Genomic DNA, 21382 nt, shown 5'->3' with positions numbered 1-21382 from the left:
AGTTCGACTTAGGGGTAGTATTGTATTTCCACCCCACTTCGATCGCTTCTTTATTAGGCCATCTTAGCAATATTCTTCCTCCAGCGCCATATTACGCGTTGCTCTGAAGCTCGCTCTCTCCATCTCTCTGAATAGACCTCTGACCTCTCTGTGAAGCTCTCAGAGGTAATTCCAATCTCCTGAATCTCGATCTGCTTTCATTCTTTTTTATTTACACTTCTTTTCAACATATCAATGAATTCGTTCCATTCTTATGTTTCTATCTCTCTCTGCTGTTGATTATATGTCTGAGTTTAGGTACTTCTTATATGTCGCCTATGTTCGTCTGATAATTAAATCGTTCATTTTTCAAGAATTTTGCCGATTTTAGTTTCTCTTTACGGATTTCTGATCGATTTTGCACTTCTTCACCTATTTGGCTAATATACGATTCCGATCTGTTCTTTCCGGGACTTTATTATTTGTTTTATCGTAGATCTTGCTATTTGAATTTTAGTTATTTATAGGTACTCTATGAACTAAGCGGTGGTTCTGATAAGCAGGATAGCGATCTCATTCTTTCATCTCGCATTATATCATTCATTAGCTTACCTTCTTTTCCGTGCAATTGAATGCATGGTATCTTTGCTGGATTTCCTATGCTGGCGCTTTTGTCAGGATAATTAGCCTTTTCTTTTTAAATCACTAATGTTCTAAATAATTTCAGCGTTCCGATTCGTAATCATTGACATTTCTCCTTGTGAGTAAAATATTTTTTGTGTCGAAAATGCAGGAGATTCTACGTTAGGAACAGAAATGGGGCTGACTTTTGCAAAGCTTTTTAGTCGGCTTTTTGCCAAAAAGGAGATGAGAATTCTGATGGTTGGTCTTGATGCTGCTGGTAAGACGACCATTCTCTATAAACTCAAGCTTGGAGAGATCGTCACAACTATTCCTACCATCGGTAAGCTCTTTACTCCTCGTTTTGTTTTCCTTTTGTGTGTCATTCTGTTTTACGCTACTTTATAGATGTTTAATCATTTCAGAGGAGTTACTAATCTTATAATTATAAGTATACCATCATCAATGTGGTTGGGTTCCATGACATCGACATTTGACATCGTAATTGATTTTTATTTTTATTTGAAGGATTTAACGTGGAGACTGTGGAATATAAGAACATCAGCTTCACTGTATGGGATGTCGGTGGTCAGGACAAGGTATGAATTGGGAAATCTCTTTTTCATAATTTGTTTGCTGGGGATAAACTTCTGAGTGCATTTTTCTATTTATAATCGACTCATGGATGATTGACGTTTTTGCATAGCCAATTAAGGACATTTATCTTTCCACAGATTCGTCCATTGTGGAGGCACTACTTCCAAAACACTCAAGGTCTTATATTTGTTGTGGACAGTAACGACAGAGACCGTGTTGTTGAGGCAAGGGATGAATTGCATAGAATGCTGAATGAGGTGTGCTAAATATATATCCCATCCTTCGTAAACTTCATTTGTAGGGATCTATAGATTTCATGCTCTATACTCTGTCAATAGAGTTATCATGTTTAGCGTCTGAATATGACAATTTCAACTTTAAGGATTGAAGCCCTTAATCAAAGATTGTATGGTGGTCGATTTTCTTTTCTGCACTGAGATCGGTATATTTACATGTAGGATATTCAATTCATTGAATCCAAGTATTCAGTCCTATACGAGAAGTTGCTTGGTGGACAGATTTGATGATATTTTAGTATGGCATGCCACATATATAAAATTAGTTTCTTTATATCCAATGAACACCAAACAAGGATGAACTATTAATCATTTGGAGATTTATTATATTTCTATGTAACTTGTACTTTTTTGTCTTGTTTTTTCTCTCTCTAATATCCTACGGATGAAATACAAAATGACTTTTCAAAACCTTATATTGGGAGTTAAATTGGCAAGTATTTTCATTTGTCAATATTTTGTTCAAAGGTCAAAATTACGAGCTGCCTATAAACTAAGCACGACATCGGTTTAGAACTATGCCTAGTACCTAACAAGGGTTAGGCATGGCTTTGTTATTATCAGTACATATTTTTGGAAATTTTATGGTAACTAGTACTTGACATTTGTCGGTAATTGATTAAAGTAACTAATATTTCATGCAATTATTACAATTTTGACCCCCACCCCATTGCCACTCAGATCAATGATGGTAATAAGATATTGAACTGAGTAACAGCATCTTTTTATTTCTCCTGATTATTCATTTTACCCGGTTGCTTCTTAATTCTAATTGTAGTCAATTATTTTCTTGGGTATTGCAACTGAAGATTTTTATTCGCTTACTTCAGGACGAGCTTCGAGATGCAGTATTACTTGTGTTTGCTAACAAACAAGATCTCCCCAATGCAATGAATGCTGCTGAGATTACTGATAAGCTTGGTCTTCACTCTCTTCGGCAGCGCCATTGGTAATCCTTGTGTATCCATTGACATTTTTATTTCATACATACTGTTTTTAAATATGATGAACATATGTGGCCTTTATTACAGGTATATCCAGAGCACTTGTGCAACCTCTGGGGAAGGGCTTTACGAGGGATTGGATTGGCTCTCAAACAACATTGCTAACAAGGTATTTGCTATTTCCTTGGGATACTCTTTCTGTTCAGAATACACACAGTACAAAACCAGCCTAGTACCCATTTTGTAAACACCGTCAGAGGCAACTAAAGGTTAACATGAAGCTTTAGGCAAAAGTTGTAACTAGGCCTAATCTTTTCCAACCCAAAATTTCTACAGTTTTTAGTTTTCTAATTTTAAAGAAATTTAGTTACATTCTTTGATATGTCTTTCACCACATTTAAATTCTTAGCCACATTTTTAAACGTAGAAATAAACTGTTAAAACTTACTTTGTTTAGTATTTTAAAATATAGCTCAGATTTTGAAAATATTTATAAAATAATGGAACACCGATGTGGACATGGAAGTAGAATGTTTATAAGTTTTATTTTTCAAATAGAAAACAAAAAATAAAATGATAAGTCAAATGAGGTTGATAATCATATATATATATTTTTTGTGTAGTAAATCAAAATGTAGGGGTGAAATTTTCGAATACACGATCTTTTGCTTGAGGATATACGGCTATGTTCAAGTTGTCTAATTTTGATTGCATTATTATAGTTAAATTTATCCATATTTATTCTGGTCTTATTATCATACCTTTATCAATTTTAACAAGTGTCTTTATTAGGGTCAATTTTTTTTTTTTAATATTGACTTGGAAGCAAGCAGATTTTTTCCCCTAAAGCTTCTTCATATTCAGATTTCTTTTTACATAGGCATAATTTTAGTTTAGAAGATTGTTACAAATAAATAGACACAATATTATTTTTTGTAAAGAAAGTGCTATACTGCTAAAAAGCGAAAAAAAGATGCTAAAAACTAGAAACTTAGAGCCATCAAATCACCATAAATTTATAAACATTACAATCTTACTCAAATTTTAGATTTTATGATTATTGGTGAATTGTTAATATAGCAAAAAAGAAAAACTACAATAAAAGGAAAAGTTTTTTTTTTTTTTTTAACTCGAAAGGAAATGGTGAAAAGCTAAATTTTGAGAATTTTTTCATATCCACACACAATCGAGAGTAAAAAAAAAAAAAAATCATGATAGATGTGGGTGCATTATAGATGACCGTTTTTTTTAAGAGAATTTCAAAAGTTTTTTAGAATTTTAGCACAATCAAATAATGGAAAAATCATAATAGAAGTGCGAGTGGGACCTCTCTAAAATGCAGTTTTTTTAAAATATAAAATGCAGTAACTATAATTTGAATTTAGCCAATTTTGTCCGAATTTTAATTTCCAACCCACATGTTGATATATGTTAAAAAAAAAACCCCATTTTTTAAGATAAATATAAATGTTTATATTGAAATTATTTGTTGAAGAAATACAGGTAACATTAGCTTAAAATTTAACACATAATAACAAATTTTAATATACTATTATTTCATATCTTAAATTTATATATATACTTTTTTTTAATTCATATTTTAAATGTATAATTATAATATGAATTAAATAAATAATAACAGATTAACAGAATAAAATAGAACATATCTGACATGGTTAGACTTCAGATTAAGTTGAATTCTGGGAGGTGGTTGATTTACTCACTTGTTCTATGCAGGCATAAAAGCAGTTGAGAGTTGTCTTGTAGACTGGCGATTCTGGATGCAGGGGTGAATGTTATCTACTTTTTCTTGTTTTTCGGGGAATAGTCTCTCATGCCTTTTCTTTAGGATTGATCTTCCATAGTATCAGTCTGTCTATGGTTATATATTGTAATGGTTGTTCGTGTACTCCAACTCACCTGGGCTTTTGTGTGTTTAATGAGATGGTGTAATTCAAACTTATCCCGTCACGTCACTTTCTCTTCTTAAATTCGTTTTAATCACGTTCTTTTGGTTTTGGCAACATTCACTTTGAATCAATACAAACGCGATAACAAAATTTCTACTTACAACTCCATTGGATCAAATCCATCTTCATCACATTCATCGTCCACAAACTGTAGTTGGTGGCGACCATCTCCAAACAAGAGAGGGGCAACTTCTTTTGTTCCTTTTGGCCTTCCGTCATTCACCTCAATGACTGAAATTATCCTTTCCTTAATATTTTCTTCAACAATTTCCCCTTCTGATTGTTGAGGTTGCAAGCCAAGAATTGCAAGGCATTCTTCTTGGAAATCCAAGTCATTGGAGTATAAAACTAGGCCAGCAATCGTTTTGGCAAGATCAGGGGCAAACCTACTGATCTGAAGATGAATAATACAGGCAAGTTCAGGAAGCTGTCAACTTCACTTGATTCCTACGAGAAGCCTAAACAGTTTCATGAATAATATGTAAATACCCTGAACATGGAAACCTAAAATTATAAGAAAGCAAGCTCTAATCCTTTTTCTCTTTTTGTGAGATAGGATGACATGAGTGTGATTAATTTGATCCAACTTCAATGGCAAATACCAAATATGTTCTTTTTGTTTTTAAAAACCAGAAGAAACAAGCAAAAACAAAAAATACCAAGATACGATTTTAGAAAAAGTTATATTTAATTGCTGCAAACAATTACACATACAAAAGAAACTACATTGTATTGCTAGCATTTCCAAAAGAATTCACTATAGTCAAAAATTGGTTACCAAACCTGAAAGCTTAGCAGAATTCTTCACTAAACTGTGTTTGGCTTCGTGACTGTGTGGGATAATAAAAAATGCGTGATGGAAGAATTTTTTTATTGTTTGCCACAAAAAAGGACTTCCATTTTGAAACTTAGAACTTAATGATCAATTTAGTCTGTGCACCCGAGACTGTGAAACATACGTTTACCTTCAGGGTATTGGCACTGAGAAGAAATCCCGCATATTTATTCTTCAAATCGTCCAGTGCAAGCTTAACTGCTTTACTTATGAGTTTTTTATCAAACTGAGTCTTCTGCACCAATGGCATGACCTCGGCCACAAGCTAAGGCAGAAAACTAACTTTACATACCATAGAAAATAAAGATCACAATAATCATTGTTAACCTTTAAACATAAGATCTAATGAATAATATACCTTCTGGTAGCAGTGGACAACAATATGAATATGAAAAGATAGGGGCACGTGTTCCCACTTTAGTAATGCATGGCTTCTTTGATTGGTAGCACTTTCCAAAGACAAACCATAACGTTTCCAGTCAATGCCTCTTAATGCCTTTAGAAATGCCTCAGAGATCGAGCAAGGTGCAAAATCTTTAAAACAAAAAACCTGCGGAATCATGTGACATAGTAAAAGCTAAGGCAAAGTTGCGATCACCAAGAGAAAAGGAAGACTAATAAAAATAAGTTCCTGAAACAGATAGCACTCTTTGATTGTAGTACAGAGATGTGGTCTGAATGCTTCGGAATATAGTTCGTATTTGGAAAACTTGCTTGCTACTTTCTGGAACGGAAAGAACAGGAAGGAACCGAATGATAATACTTAATATGTCAAACAACCTCTGTATCGGAGAACCGTGCTCCCAAGCAATTAGTGGTCGGATTTGATAATTCACTTATCACAATCGCTGCCTCCACTGCCAGTGTGGTCGTTTTACGCTTTTCTTCACAAATCATTCCACCCCCACTCTTCAGATTATCCCTAAAGTTCGAAATTAAAGAAGTATATATATAATGCGCATCAAAGGCAAGTTCAGCAATTAATTATTAAAATCTGAGTGCGAAATTGGGAAAGCTTCACTTAATCCAGGAAAAATGTGGAACAAACTTGCTTTATATCTCATCAGGAAATTATTTCTTCTTTTTACAATAACCTAAAAACAAAGGAAGTTGAGTCTAAAAACTGAGTTTGCATGAATTAAGGTGACAAACACACCTGTTAGGGAAGCAAGAGTCACACGTCAAACTAGATCCATGCCTTGATACATAATCCTCAAGGCCCAATTTCAGATGATCCAGGGTTGAGGCTGTGAAAGAGGAACTAGAGGACAAGTTTTCCAGGAAGACTGCATCATTTCGTGACCCTGGGATATCCTGGCACTCGACCACAACCTCCATAGCAACATTCTTATGAAATTGAAAAGCTTATGAGTTCCTTTAGTGCCAAATGCATCACCATAGTAAGGCAATTTGCAATATATATCTGTTCGTGTAGATTCTTCTCCAAAATTTAGGTTTCTAATATGAAAATTCTTGCCAAGCCATGCATGACTAAATATATAATTACATAAGAGATATTATGTTGACAAAACCAGTTCCATAAAATGCAGTTCTTTTGCGGAGTTTCATTGAAAATTTTTGTTAGCATATAATATTTGAAGCGTGGAATAGAGTAACAAGCTCCACTTACAGGGATCTTTAGAATGCGAATCTGCAAAATAAAGCGGGATAAACTTGGGTCAGATATGTAACGATGATTCAGGAAACAATCACCTTGAGAAATATAAACTACATGGTTGATTTGATACTAAAGGCTGTTCGATATCACTAGGATAAGAAATAATAAAACTTGAGAGTAAATAAATAAAGTTACAAGTCTAAAGTTACAGAGAGTAAGCAGTTTGCTCTACCCTGGACTTTCAAAAAGATCAACATTAATGGTTAATCAGGTTCATCTCAATTAGGATAATTACAAAACTGAACTTCTTACTACTGGCTCTTAATATTTTATTACCTAGAGGAGACTACGTTGCTTGTACCGAGAATACAATAGAGTATCCTAAAACCTTAATAAACTTCCATTATCTAAATCTAAAAACTATCTTTTGAATCAATGCTTCACTTTCACTTTCTATTTCGTCAAGGCCGGCCTTCAAATTCGTTTGAGTTAGAAGGTTACTGTAAAATATTAAGAGCGTGTCCGGACGTATCCGTATCCGACACGTGTCCGACACAGATACTTCTCCTTTTTTGCCGTGTCCGTGTTTTATAGACAGTAACAGTCCATGATAGGACTGAGTGGAAGACAAGAGCAGCAGTCTAGAATTACCCAAGACTCTGGAACTTGATATTTCATCTCAGGATTAATTCATTTTGTTATCTATAAGAGGCTATATGGAAGCATTGTGCATATCGTGCATATTGCCTTATTCATTTTGTGCAGACAGCAACCAAAACCTTAGTATTGTAGCAAAGGGAACAAAGAAGAGAAAGCATGACAAAAGCATTAGTCTTCATGATTGAAATATTTTGAACCAACTATCGTGTTACTTTTGTGGTTAATAACGCACAACTAATGAACATTATTTTAAGCTGTATAATAATTGAAATACAGTAAAACAGATTAGATAAGATCCAGTAAAATGTTTCACTAAGCCAAAAGTTAAGACTAGATTGAGTTCAGCGATAAATAAAGGGGGAAGGGACCTTCTGAAAGAAGCAATTGATCTCCGCTAGCAAAACATCAACAGCTTCAGAAACAGACAAACGCACTTCGGTTCCACTAAAAAAAAAAAATCCAATTACCTCCAATAAAAAAAAATTAATGAGAAGTGACCAAAAAGTACCAGTGATTCCATGCCTGAATTTCACACCATGCTTAACGTTTGAAGGTAGCCAAATTGGCTCCCTGATAGTGACATTTTCTTTCAGATTCAACTGATAGCAACTTATCTCATTATCACAAAAATCTGAAAATTCCAAAGGACGTTAGTATATGCACTAAAAAATGGTACTAGATTTAAAACAACAAAGTACAACTTGAGAGCGGAAAACAACTCAAAATGATCTAGACACTCAGTATTCCGTGAAATATTCTTCTACGGCATTCTAACTTCTTTTTATTTATTATTTGTAACGCACTAATCTTATTCTACGCCTATACTACTATGCACACTTAGCAAGTGATCTAGAAACTCAGTATTCCATGAAATCCAGAAAGGCTTAAATCACTTTGATCTTGGGCCACAAAGAGGAAGGGACCTCACATTCTATGGTGTAGCTGTTGACTCTTCCTAGGAGGTGTCGATGAAGATCTTAATTACATTATTCCCCAGGATATTAATTAAAAATAGTTTAATTTTGAGAAAATGGAACTTACTAGTAGTTCTCAAAGAAACAATTCCATCTGCATAAAATACCAGAAATGTATTAATACTCAACCTCATAACAATGGTACGGTAGTCTAATCCTACTGCAAAATATCTAAATGGCATTTCAACGTGAAGATGATATAACCGAGATAACTACAGCCAACAAATAAAAATGTAATGAAATTTGGTTTGCTGAATGCAGCTTTTAGGGAGGATGATTGCAGACTTGCTGTTTGTGGAAAGTCTCAGGTTAGCTTATTTGACTGAGAAGGAAATATAAGGAATCGTTTGTACAACGATGTATGCACGCGTTGCCTTATAGTGAGAAGGCAGCTAACCATATGAGCATATGCTCAGGAAAAGAATAAGGTAGCTACCTCTGTACATGAGCTACTGCAATGAACGTAATGCAGACGAAAAAATCAACAAAATAGTACACAAACGGTAATCAAATAACGTAGAGGAATTAATTAAAGCATTTTACTGTTTATCAAGTACTGCCAGAGAGCTAGTGGAGCAGAGTCAGCAACTCACCCCACTGTTCAGCAAGGATACCTTCAACGGGACACTTAAAATCCTGAAACTCCTCTAGGCAGCTTCCAAGGCCGGTATCTGAAACTAGATCGAAAAATTCCAGGATTTACTCTCATTAGAAGGTTTCTTTGTAACTTTTGAAGTTTCAATGCCTCATTAAAATTCTTTGAATCGAAAGTAGTTAATGAACTGACTAAGACCTAAAGTCGTCAAAATGTTTGATAAACCAAAATTGAATAGAACTAAAATGAGATAACGAGTATCTCGACAATCACCGACGAGAAAGAGCGCGAGACATCCCTCACTTGAAATGCAAACTAGTGGAGGACCAGAAAATTAAATTCATCGAAAGTAGTTCATGAACCGACTGAGAACAAAGTCGTCGAAATTCTTGATAAACCAAAATTGAATAGAACTAGAATGAGATTACGAGTACTTGGACAACCACCGCCGAGAAAGAGAGCGAGAGATCACTCACTAGAAATACAGACTAGGGGAGGATCGGAAGCGGCAGAGCGTTGCAGAAGAACTGAGAGTCTGCAAAGTCGTTCGGAGCAGATGCATCTCCGTATTGCTGAAGAAATTAGCTGCAATAGACAGTTGAGAGGAAGAAGTTTCTTTAAAATGTCTCTCGTGCTTGGAGTCTCTATTTCCTTATTGAAAGAAATCGGTCACGGTTCCTCAAGATTGAACTTACAAGAAGGAAGAGGTCTTGAAGCGAATTAAACTCCATGGTAGAAGTTTTGGGAGAAGACTAGAAACAGACTCCCGCGCTCCTGCAAATAAACATGCACAACTGCTTCTAATTCAAAGAGTAGTTATGATTTTTAAGAACGCTCTGAGTTGGGCCCGGCTCGGCTCGGCTCGCTAACACAAGCAAAGTTTCCAATAGGGCCCACCCAACCAACTCTGATCACTGATGTTTACTGGCCTTTGATCCCAGATTCAGGTTCTTGCAAAGGCAATTAAACGCACGAGTGAAAAGAATGAGAAAAAAACTTAGAAAAAGGGAGGGGAAAGACAAGAAAGAACTACGAAAATTATATATATTTGAATAACCTTTCTTTCAAGTATTTTTTCCTTATTTCTTTTTAATTAATAATCACATATGTTCTACTTCTTATAATAGTTGAAATTGTCGTTCCTTTCTAAGGAGGAATACAGTGTCATTTATTTGGAACCATAGATGCGTACAAGTGATTTTTTTTTCATTTCATTTTACTTTGAGGCACAAGTTACTCATTAACGGAAGTAGTGGAAGTTTTTGTAGCATGTAAAAGAAAATATTTTATGTTTTTTTTAGTACAATACGTGGGATGGAGGATTGAACTCACCCCTTGATTGGAGATATATGTCAATTACTACTTAATTATGCTTGCTTTGACAAGAAAATATTTTATGTGAAAAGCTCCTTGTCGTCCTAGAGGCTGTTCTACTGATCTCCAAATTTCAGACCAGTCAGTTTGACCATGCAGGAGTGACAAATAGCTGGAAAAGGTATAGTGAAATCCGTTTGTAATACATACTACAGGCTTAAAAATGGATGTAAGCTATTACAAATTCATTCGGTAGCACCGAGCCTCCTACGACATGGCTTCGCATTCCTCCTATGCATTGCCCATCTTTCTTTAATATCAAGAATGCTATCTAATAAGTTGCTATCACACGTTCCCTGAGAAATATCAAGCTCATTGTTCAAAGTTTGACCTTTGGCATCTTCCCTTATCCTTTTGGCTTCAGCAAGCAGATCAAGAATGAGCATCTCAGTGGTCCTGGTGGTAATTCCGCGAAGATACCAGGAGATGGGCGGTGGTGGAACAATGGCTGGCTGGATCAGCTGTTCGAGGCTCACCCTTGACCCTATTCTTCCCTTGCCCTTTGTACAAGCATGATAATCTGTCAAATTCTTGGGTTTTACTGGAAAGCAGACGCTTTCATCAACAAATATAGGCTCTACTCTCCAGCAGCCTTCGAATTTCTTCATAAATCCAGTCTTCAGTTGCTTGAACTTCATCTAAAAATATTGAATCCATAATTGAATCAACAAGTTTTCTTTTCACTAATCTTTCATTGTTAGGCCGATGATCATCATTGAAGTCACAACAAAATATGACTGTAAAAAGCGCTACGGTCTAAACTGTATCCATGTGTTGGATGAAAAAGTTCAATTTGAGGCATTAATATCAAGTATTGAACTAGCAAGCATTCAAATAAGGAACTCCTGAAAGTAAATGGATATGCTATTTCACACTCATTAGGAAATGGAGAATTTGCTTTCTTCCTTTAAAATATCCTAGAAGTAGTCTGTATATTCTTAAGAACAAAAGAAATGTTAAGTGCTTACTGAGTGATCCGCTCTGTTTTGATCTACTAGAACATGAACTGAAATGGTCCCGGACCACCAAAGAAATCTCCACAAAGCTGCTTGCTCCACCTCAACCACTTGTCTCGAGCCTTCATCAATCAAAACCTTTCTGGATATCACCTCCTGAAACAGACATTAATCTTCTAAACTCAGAAGGTGATATAGTTATAACAAGATGCAGAACACTAACTGATGCCCATATTATATATATATATATATATATATATGCTTATCTGAGAAGACAGAAAACAGAGGATTTCTGATTGAAAATGTGTAGCTTACTTTAATATTCTTGAAAACTCTCTTGTTATCAGGGTCTGTCACGATATTATAGACAGCATCTGGTGGCAAACCAACATCAACCTTTGCATTGAGTCTGCTAAGGGTATCTTTCGGTACAGTTACCTGCAAAGAGTCTCATTTAAACCTGACCAACCTCAGTATCCTGTGAGAAAATGGTTGATACTGGCATCTAATGCATTTGTTACTAACCACCACTTACAATCAATCTTCTAGCTTAAGTTTTCAGAATTATTTACGAGCCAACTGCATATGCATGCAATCAACTTAAAGCCAAATACAGAAACCATGTGTTTACTTACCATTAAAATTTGAGATGAACTTCATTTTATTCTTCCATCAATGATATGTTCCAGATTTGACCTTTTTATTTCTGTTTTAACTATGTCCTTAAACTTTTACTTCTTTACATTTTAAACCTGTTTGTCACATCAATCACATTTATGTTGAAACTAGGCACATGACATGCAACAGAATTTCACTCACTCACGTGATTTTAGACCATGAATTCAATAATTTAAATTGTAAAAAAAAAGCCATACTTAAAAAATGAATCAAATATCCTTCTTCAAATGAAATTAAAAAATGCTCTATGGCTAAGAATCCAAATCAATAGCTTAAATGACAAAGGCAGAAATTTAGTTGCAAGAGAATTCATCCTTAATGACTCAAATGCATACAAATAATATCAAAGGCTTAACCTTCAAAATTAAATAAAGATGAAAGGCCCCGGAGTGCATTTCAAAATTACAACTGAAAGGATGACATTTTAAGGGAGAAAATATTGTTCTCCCTTAAATTTTAAAAACTGAGTTGTTAGGTAATGCTCTATTTAATGAAATCCTAACTGAAGCAGATAAAGAGCTTGGAAGAGTAAATTCCATTCCCCTCCCCATGTCAACTTCAGATTCACAATACATAACACATAACACTTGATCGACAATGCACTTCATGAATACATTGGAGGGGGAAAGGGACCCTTGCAAGACCATATTCTTTTCTTACAACTGCAAGTTCAGAAAAGGATAACCAATTTTCCGAACATCAGGTCTATAATGGAAAGCATATCCTTCTAGTTCTATCTTTATATTGCGCACCTTTATTTGTGGAGGTTTGTCAGTCCATGAAGGGTTCTCTCTCCATGCCTGCAGTTGCTTCTCCACATCAAGCTTCAAGGATGATGTGGAAGATCCCTTCCTCTCCCCTTTTGCGAATGGACTCATTGACGTCAATTTCTGACCTTCATTTGCCAATCTATTAAGCTGTGGCTGCGACCAAAAAAAAAAAAAAAAAAGAAATAAATAAATAAAAACAAACAGAGGGAGAGAGTGAACTTCCTATAATAGATTTGAAGTGTATTGCTCCTTTTGTTACATGGCCACCTTTATATAGAAGTATTTTGTTAAATACATACATACATATATATATAAAAGAGTCTAAAATTTCCAGATTGCATTTCAATTTAAAAGGTAACTAATCATAACAACAAAATGTTCATTATCTTATCATTTCTGTCCAACATCCACACAAAAACTTTAAACATTTTTGTTTCAATTTTATTTCTTATACTTGTTTGCAAACAGAAGTTTATTTAATATCATAAAGATAACTAACCAACCTTCAGAGAATTTTGAACTTTCTGAGAAAGCTGCGCAAGGAAATTGGATATTGCAGGATTAAATGCTTCTAGAACATCGTTCCTCTCATTCTGGGCGATGGATATACTTGTTTTTGTCATCACTGGCTCTCTAATAAGATCCTAGAGCACACCTGATTCCAGATAAATTTGATGTACCAACTCCCTGATTTAGCTTCACTCTTCCACTCTGGAATTCCCAAACTTGAATTTATATGGCTCTCGGTCTTCTAGACTAAAGTTTCCCAATTCGAAGGTCCGTGGCATTCACTTTATTCCAACAGAATTCGAGATTCCTAAAATTTTGCAGAGGAGACTTGGTATTGGTGAACTAGGTACTGAACTACAAAAAAACGAATTACAAATTTGTGATTCAGCTAAGCTTGTCGGTTACCCGACTTGAAGCAAGAATGAGAGGCGAAAAATGGCCACAATTTTATCATAACTGAGTCAGCTTAAAGGAATGACAGGCTAAACCCAACCACAGAATCAACGATTAGAAAGCAGGAAGAAACAGAAGTCGACGATGACGAAGGCTTGCACTCTTCTAAGTATGCACCAAAAGGGGACGAAGAAACAAAAGCGAAAATCGAGATATTCGCTCGGTACTATTTGGACAACGAATTTGAATTGAGGAATTTACTCAGTAAAAGTGACAGTAAAGAACATTCATTCTACCAGCGAGGCTCAAAACTGAGCTCGAATCTCTAAATCACATTCAGCTGAATCAACCTTTCCTCGAAAGTCTGAGCGAGTGCATCTCGTTGTGGGAGAGAATACGAGAACAAGCTATCCCTGAAATACTGTTCTAAGTAAGTACGGTCAGATAAGAACGCGACTTGTACATAAGAACGTATTTAAGTCGGACACGTCTTACCTATTTTATTGTTAATTAACAGTCTTAACATTTTTCTAGAGAGCTGTTAACGTTGTCAGGATTGCTTAGACTCATTTTTAATCTTATTGTGCTTTAATCTCTCGGTTCCTCTTAAATTTTCTGAGAATTTATAAAACAGCGATATTACCTATTTTATTGTTAATTAACAGTCTTAATATTCTTCTAGAGAGATGTTAACATTGGCTGGAATTGCTTAGGCTCATTTTTAAGGGGCAACTTGAGATATGGCAGCAAAATAGTAACAAGACAACATAAACCAATACCAAAAGTGTTGTCTTTGGAAAAATGGAAAGCTTTAAAGATAGTATCTCCGAAAACACGACAATCACCAAGAACTTGATGTCTCAGACTTTTACCTAAAGATTATACAAGAATGAAACTTACGCTTTTCTAGACTGTTGAAACTTATGCTTCTTCTTTTATAGAATTTTAAGAATGACATTGTTAGTCTACTTTTGGTTTATGCTACTGGTTCGTTTTGATGTTTAAACCTTTAAGTTTTCGGTTGAAGGCGTTTGCTGCTGATTTGATGATGATGTTAATACCCAAAAATGATATTTAAACCTTTTAAGAATGACATTGTTGCTGCTTTCATTTTGATCTTTAAAACTTTAAATAAAACTTAATTGTACTATTGATATATGTACAATGTATACTTGATATATCACTGATATATTATTGATATACAGAAAAACCCTAAGTGATGTCTTCTCTGGCAATAGCCAATCAAGAAGCCAAAGCAGGAGCCAAGCCAGCACACCGGGCGAGGAATCCCTTACTTGTTCGGCTGGCGGATGCAGTATAGTACGAGAATGTATAAGCCAAGTTCGGTACACCAAGCCGTTACACAAATCTCTTTGTTTCAAATAGGTTATCCCATATCAGCCGGCCAATCAACAAAGATCTGAAGAATGACCGACCCGTTTTTGAGCCTACGAAAGGAAATTCCATTAGAACATATAACAAAGGCGTGAATGGGAGAATACGATACCATAAGGAGGAATTCCTCGTTCTTCATGACTACCCGAAGGAGGAGGTATATGGCAATAGCCAAGTTTACGATAAAAGAATAGGACAAAGGTCTATATTCAAGTCAGAAATCTCGGTAGCAAGCCTCTCATTCATAGTAATTTCAAAAATCATCATTGACATTCACATTCATGTTCCTTTCAAGTTTTCTTTCTCATTTTTAGTAAGTATCAAATTTTTTTCTCATTTTTCATGCATGCCAATACCTACTAATTTCTAATTGATCAAAAAAATAGAAGACAAATGGTTAAAACAGGTAAAATAGTGATTTACTATTATACAACTGATATAGAACTGATTGAGATATACTATTGATTTACTTCTGATATATACACTCCTGATATATATGTGATATAACGATAACTGAAAAGGATAATTTGGGAATACTGAAAATTTTAAAATCAGGATTTTCAAAAAAAATGTTATATCTGAAAATATTTAAATATAAAAAACTTATATGCTACCCATTACAAATCCCTCATTTTAAATCTGATGGTACTTTAAAGGCATGCTATTTTATTGTTAATTAACATATACTTTTTCTTTTAGAAAATTAAGAATTATGAACTTACCTATTAAGTTAATTAAAATTTACTAATAGATAAGTTCATAAAATTATTAATTTTTTTAATAGTTCATAAAATTAAATGTTTTTTTCAGGAAGTTAAAATTATATGTTATACGTTACTTCCATAGAAATTGAAAATATTAATTAAAGCATGTTGAATATAGAAAATCTTGAATTTATCTAAAAGAAAAGCAGGCTGAATATAGAAAATCTTGAGTTTATGACGATTTTGAGAAATTAAAATAAACATTAACATTTAAGGACTAGATTAGAAACAAGTCAATCTTTGATCATCAGGACTATATTTACCTTTTTATCTTTTTGTTCTTTTTCCAAAAAAAGGAAAAAAAAAATAATAAGAATCGTATATCCCATGGCACAAACCCCATCCATCAGGACTGGGAGGCAAGCGAACTACATAATTCAAAGTGCATTTATTTTAGATGACTACAAGTATATATATATTTTATAATTTTATAGCAAGTATTTTATAAAAATTAAATTAATTTAAAAATACTTCATTAATGAAATCCCATAGAGACGATTATCTAAAATGTGATTGACACTATAGTATTTTAAACAAATTTTTTTAGTAAAATTGTGGGATGGAAGATTGAACCCTTTAAAAAAAATAAAATATCTTAACTACTGAGTTATGCTCGATTTGTATTTTAAAAGCATTTAAACACTTAGATAATATATATACACATTAAAAAAGTTAAAAGTAAAAAGTATACCAAAGTGACCATCATAACCGGATTAAATGCAAAACCCACCAAACTACAAATAAACATTTTCATGCTGTAAAGGGATGCTAGATTTCAGTGTACCAGGTAGTATCATGTAAACTACCAAAGATAAAAATAGAATAAAATAGTTCGATAACTACTTTCATGTGTGTGTAAAGATCAAACATCTACGGAGTTTTTCTCCACCATGTAAAACATAAACCAGTTTGAATCACAGATAAATTACAAAGGTTTACTCACGTTTTACTTTTGATTCAATGTCCATATCCCATGGCGCTTAAAAAATTCTCTGAATCCATAGGCACTGAGGTCATAGTTGAACTGGATAAAAGAAAATAAACATATCAATAAGAGGGAAACATAGGTCTGCAGAAGCTTAGCTTTCTGCGTCGAGAACTAGAATCAAATTCTGGTAGAGGAGACCTTCATTTGGCTTTATTTTGCCCAAATGCCACAGTTATTCTAAAATATTAACATTAACTTTTAATAGGAAAATAGTACAAGTATAAACTAATGTTAAATTTTCTGTGTTCCTAAAAAAAATAAGCAATGGTGAACAGTGTTTTTCTCAGACCTAAAAAGGATCAATACTCTGCAAAATACGTTCCTAAAAAGACATTCAAATCAAGAGTAAAATTCTTGACACGTTAACTTCGTTTTATGTTGCTGGGATGGAATGGATGATGAGGAGATATTGAGAAGAATGAAGGAGGATGATGACCTTACTTGAAAGGACGAGCAATGAAAAATTAATTGATCAATTGACTTTGCTTCAATTTACTAAGCTTGAAAACTTACGGGTAAAACTTTCACCGAGTACTTCGTAATGCTAGGATCAGCAATCTTTCCTTGGTTAGATGCCTGCACAGAAATTATTGAATTCGAATAACTAATAAACAGACTCAGAACAAAAAAGGTAAAACAACGTAACCACATCTTCTTCCAAGATATAGATTAGTATGAAGGTTACTGGATCAAAGGCCTCTCAACATTTCTCTTACGTTTTCCAACACAAAAAAGTTTGTGTTCACTGATTGTTTCTCTAACTATCTCATTCCAATGCTTGCAAAAAATGAAATGCAATCACAGTAATGTTGGATTAAAGCCACCTATCCTGAATCAAAGCGGTAAACCCGAAATACAAACATGAATAGAATGTTCTATAATTACTTCTTCGTTACTTTATATATATATATATAACTGATAGTCGGAGTTGTGCTCCCCTATACTGAGGGGCACCCGTGTCCGCCCCAAAGCCTGGATCCGGGAGACATCAAGGGTTTTTAGTATTAAGCTTACTAGAAGGTTCGATATGACCAAGAGACTCTAAGCTCTTGCCAACTGGGCTTGCCCCTCGGGGGCTACTTATTCATTACTTTTACCGTACAACTGTGTCCTTTGCACCAAATGCAAAAGGATCATAAATCAATAACCATCGAGGCAAAGAAGAAAAATGATTACCTATACATTATGTTATCACATTTTATTACCAACTAATGTTCAAGATAAATTGTATACAGCCAACGAGAGCAAATGAGCTTATTTTCCAAGAAATCAAGAACAGGAATCAATATCATATACGGGAAATCAGAGGAGACTAAAAACTTAAATAGATAGGCAGTTCCTACTTGTTGTGGACTATGAAACATCTCGATAAATGGATATTCTTTTCTCTGCCGTGAAATGCAGAAACCAGGATACTTTGGGCACTCAACCTGTAATTTTCAACATGAGATCGAAGTCAGAAGAAAGTAAACCCAAAAAATGCAGTGGCTTATTACTATTTTGCCCATTGGTCTAAACTAATGACCAAGGCCCTGAATCACAGAAACAATTGGAAACACGATCATTTCAATGAAATCAAGGAAACATCTTGTGGAATACGAAAATGTTTTCTTAGAGAAGACTGCAAGACTAAGGCACCTGTGTGGATATATTGTAATGAGAAACACTTGCAGGTTCTCAAGAAGATGTTTTCGGAAATATAAAAAAAATCTATTTTTAAGACAACAGTATTGTAGAAAGTATTTGGATAGATATATTTTCAAAAAAAGAAAAAATAAATAAATCAAACAGCCCCCCCAAAAGGACAGAAAGAAACATTCCACCAGAGACGGGGGAGGCGGCAGTGTTTGAGACGTACAGCCAGACACAAGCTGCTCTTGGACATGTCAGCAAGCAAAATAGAGTGCAGAATTCTTTTTTGATTATTATTTTAAACTCAGAAATTAAATATATAAGTAAACAAATAATGAAAAAATGGAAATGTGATTAACTATAAGAAAATTAAAAACAAACATTATAGAAGTTTTATAGCTTCGGAAGAGAGGAATTGTTGAAGATGAGGAAAGGAAAACGTCAATAAATCATGACTTACACGCATAAATTTCACATTTGGATAAAACTCAACTGCCGCTTCCTCCAATACTTTGTCAAGATGCTTTGTGTAGTTACCTCTATAGAATTAAACGTGATCAGTTGAACCTAGAGAGCAAAAGAAAGATTATTGGTAATACACACAATATTCACATACCTGACAGTAAAAGCAACAACCACTGGATAACCTTCATGAAGGAGCTGGACAAACTCACGTTCAGATGTAAAATGTATGACTCTAGAAGGCCCAAGATCTTTCGGGTAACCAGTATAATACCTATAACAGGTACAAGGATATGGAATAAGCAAAAACTGTGAAAAATAAGACTACACAGAGTCATAACAGACAAAAGTAGAATGCAATTTTGAAGGAAACTCAATCATGAATATGCACCTTTGGCCATCATGATACACAACAACAACAAAACTCCCTCTCGCTTAAAATTAACAAAAATGCTGATCTTCATTTAACATATGGACATGGGGTTGAAACTAATAGATTAAGCAATACAAAATTAAAATGAATAAATATAGGAGAATACGGAATCCAGAATTCAACTTATCAAATAAAATAAAGCGATTGTTGGGGTGAAAAAATAAAAACCAGTGCCTACCTGAGATTCTAATAGATTAGTGTTCAAAAGTGGAACCCAAAATGTTAAGGATAAATGAGGAAAACCATAAACTTAACAGGACTTGCAAAAGGAATGCAGCGTAAGTGAATATACACAAGCTTAACCTAAGGAAGATGGATATAACTTATAAGATTAGTCCAGAACATTAGAATGAGAGGTGATTTAGAAGTACGAAGGCAACTTGGTATGACTTTTATCACAATGGGGTGGATAGCCTGGAGGGAAAATAGCAAGTTTATAACATGGTGTCACGTCATAAGAAGGATAGTAGCAAAATGGTGGATGAAGCAATCGACAAAGGAGCAAAAATAGCTTATCTGAAGGGAGTGGTTGGATGCAGTTGAAAACGGGGTTACGTCCACTCTAGTAGAAAGTAATTTCCAGTGAGTTATAGAAGCAATAACTGCTACAGGAGGAAAAATGAAGTAGTGTGAAGTTAACAGAGGGCTTGTTCTATCACATTTCTAATATCAGGGATCAGAGTTAAAAAGACCATCTATTTAAGAAGGAAAAAAAAAATTCCTCCTCTCTTCTCCCTAACCCGCCCCCAAATAAAGATAGTAATAACATCACATACTTGCACGTCGCACGAAGATGACTGATCATTCTATCAAAAATTGTTGGTTCTCCCATTTAATCAAATCGTGCGGAAAATCAACTTTTCAATGTCCTGAAAAACGTCAAAAGATACATTCGTCACTTTATGAAAGCTTGTGGATTAGACAGAAGCCTAGTATGGAAAGCAGAGGAAAACAAACAAATAAAACCTTATATTCAAATTAAACTATCCAAGCCCATTGTTGTCAAAAACGGACGATACGCGATACGTATCGTACGATCCAGAACGAAACGAAGGGTAAACGATTCAAACGTATTTTGAATCGCAAATCATGCGTATCGTACGTTTCAAATATCAAAACTGTAAAAAAACGGAACGAATCGATTCGATTCGATTCAAGAAACAAAAAAAAAACGGGGGGGGGGCGGTTTTACTCACCTGGTCGTGCGTTCCATGGCGTGAGAAGCGGTAGAAAGGGACGGAAGAAGAAGAAGAAAGAAGAATAAGAAGAATCGACGGAAGAAGAATAATTAGGTTGGCTGTAATTGGGATTATAAAATTTAAAACGAAATTTATTGTTGGGTTTCGCCCGCGTTGAAGGGGAAGGAGGTGAAAGGTTTTTAATATTGGTTTCTAGAATACTGAAGTTTATAGTCGAAGAAAAGAAGCAATTTCTTTGTTTTAAATGTCTCTTGATGCTTATTTTGGAATCTTTAATCTTGTTTTTATCCAATCCACTAGAAAGAATGTTGAACTTATTTGTTATTTGGTATGTTTTTAAGTTTTTAACATTCAAGGTTGAACTTATTTACTATTTGGTATATAAGGAATGTTGAACTTATTTGCTATTTGATAGTAATAACATCACATACTTGCACGTAAGATGACTGATCATTCTATCAAAAATTATTGGTTCTCCCATTTTATCCAATCGTGTGGAAAATCAATTTTTCAATATCCTGAAAAACGTCAAAAGATACATTCGTCAATTTATGAAAACTTGTGGATCAAACAGAAGCCTAGTATAGAAAGCATAGGAAAACAAACAAATAAAACCTTGTATTCAAATTAAACTATCCAAACCAACGAATCATAAAATTAAAAAATGGATTATCAATACCTTCAACCATGAAATTATACAAGGACGTGCAATGAGGGGAGTTCACTGGGACTATAGTTC

General features: G+C 34.4%; 4 protein-coding genes across 8 annotated transcripts; 1 reads left to right on the top strand and 3 right to left on the bottom strand.

Annotated features, from left to right (window-relative positions):
* Nucleotides 1-7: 7 nt before the first annotated feature.
* LOC111004915 (ADP-ribosylation factor 2) lies at nucleotides 8-4400 on the top strand. Its single transcript, XM_022276190.2, has 7 exons — nucleotides 8-165; nucleotides 773-943; nucleotides 1129-1199; nucleotides 1335-1454; nucleotides 2324-2442; nucleotides 2525-2606; nucleotides 4175-4400. The coding sequence occupies exons 2-7, from the start codon at nucleotides 796-798 to the stop codon at nucleotides 4178-4180; spliced, it is 546 nt and encodes a 181-aa protein (XP_022131882.1). The 5' UTR covers nucleotides 8-165; nucleotides 773-795; the 3' UTR covers nucleotides 4181-4400.
* On the bottom strand, nucleotides 4241-10182 carry LOC111004913 (type 2 DNA topoisomerase 6 subunit B-like). Of its 3 annotated transcripts, none has more exons than XM_022276188.2 (12): nucleotides 9785-10181; nucleotides 9566-9674; nucleotides 9088-9165; nucleotides 8562-8588; nucleotides 8043-8151; nucleotides 7889-7964; nucleotides 6873-6893; nucleotides 6399-6589; nucleotides 6023-6164; nucleotides 5601-5792; nucleotides 5373-5507; nucleotides 4241-4801 (listed from the first exon to the last, which is right to left on the bottom strand). In XM_022276188.2, exons 1-12 carry the CDS (start codon nucleotides 9818-9820, stop codon nucleotides 4505-4507), a joined length of 1413 nt encoding a protein of 470 aa, XP_022131880.1. In that variant the 5' UTR covers nucleotides 9821-10181; the 3' UTR covers nucleotides 4241-4504. The 3 variants fall into 3 exon arrangements, with proteins under 3 accessions (XP_022131880.1, XP_022131879.1, XP_022131881.1); XM_022276187.2 differs by having other exon boundaries at nucleotides 9088-9171; nucleotides 9785-10180; XM_022276189.2 differs by having other exon boundaries at nucleotides 4745-4865; nucleotides 9088-9171; nucleotides 9785-10182.
* A 383-nt stretch (nucleotides 10183-10565) lies between these two features.
* On the bottom strand, nucleotides 10566-14214 carry LOC111005155 (uncharacterized). Its single transcript, XM_088127684.1, has 5 exons — nucleotides 13371-14214; nucleotides 12850-13020; nucleotides 11735-11857; nucleotides 11432-11575; nucleotides 10566-11101 (listed from the first exon to the last, which is right to left on the bottom strand). Exons 1-5 carry the CDS (start codon nucleotides 13488-13490, stop codon nucleotides 10649-10651), a joined length of 1011 nt encoding a protein of 336 aa, XP_087983810.1. The 5' UTR covers nucleotides 13491-14214; the 3' UTR covers nucleotides 10566-10648.
* A 605-nt stretch (nucleotides 14215-14819) lies between these two features.
* Nucleotides 14820-20843, bottom strand: LOC111005143 (Thioredoxin superfamily protein). 3 transcript variants are annotated; one of them, XM_088128252.1, is made up of 8 exons: nucleotides 20641-20842; nucleotides 20221-20313; nucleotides 19166-19285; nucleotides 19010-19088; nucleotides 18261-18347; nucleotides 17431-17493; nucleotides 16873-16953; nucleotides 14820-15218 (listed from the first exon to the last, which is right to left on the bottom strand). In XM_088128252.1, the coding sequence occupies exons 2-7, from the start codon at nucleotides 20274-20276 to the stop codon at nucleotides 16876-16878; spliced, it is 483 nt and encodes a 160-aa protein (XP_087984378.1). In that variant the 5' UTR covers nucleotides 20277-20313; nucleotides 20641-20842; the 3' UTR covers nucleotides 14820-15218; nucleotides 16873-16875. The 3 variants fall into 3 exon arrangements, with proteins under 3 accessions (XP_087984378.1, XP_087984377.1, XP_087984379.1); XM_088128251.1 differs by lacking the exon at nucleotides 14820-15218 and having other exon boundaries at nucleotides 16742-16953; nucleotides 20641-20841; XM_088128253.1 differs by lacking the exons at nucleotides 14820-15218; nucleotides 20221-20313 and having other exon boundaries at nucleotides 16742-16953; nucleotides 20641-20843.
* Nucleotides 20844-21382: the final 539 nt, after the last annotated feature.

Source organism: Momordica charantia (genome assembly GCF_013281855.1).
Source record: "Momordica charantia cultivar OHB3-1 chromosome 8 unlocalized genomic scaffold, Mcharantia_2.0 BLBB01000008.1, whole genome shotgun sequence".
NCBI classification, from domain to species: Eukaryota; Viridiplantae; Streptophyta; class Magnoliopsida; order Cucurbitales; family Cucurbitaceae; genus Momordica; species Momordica charantia.
Note: the sequence above shows the minus strand (reverse complement) of the source record. Positions and strands in the feature narration are given on the sequence as shown.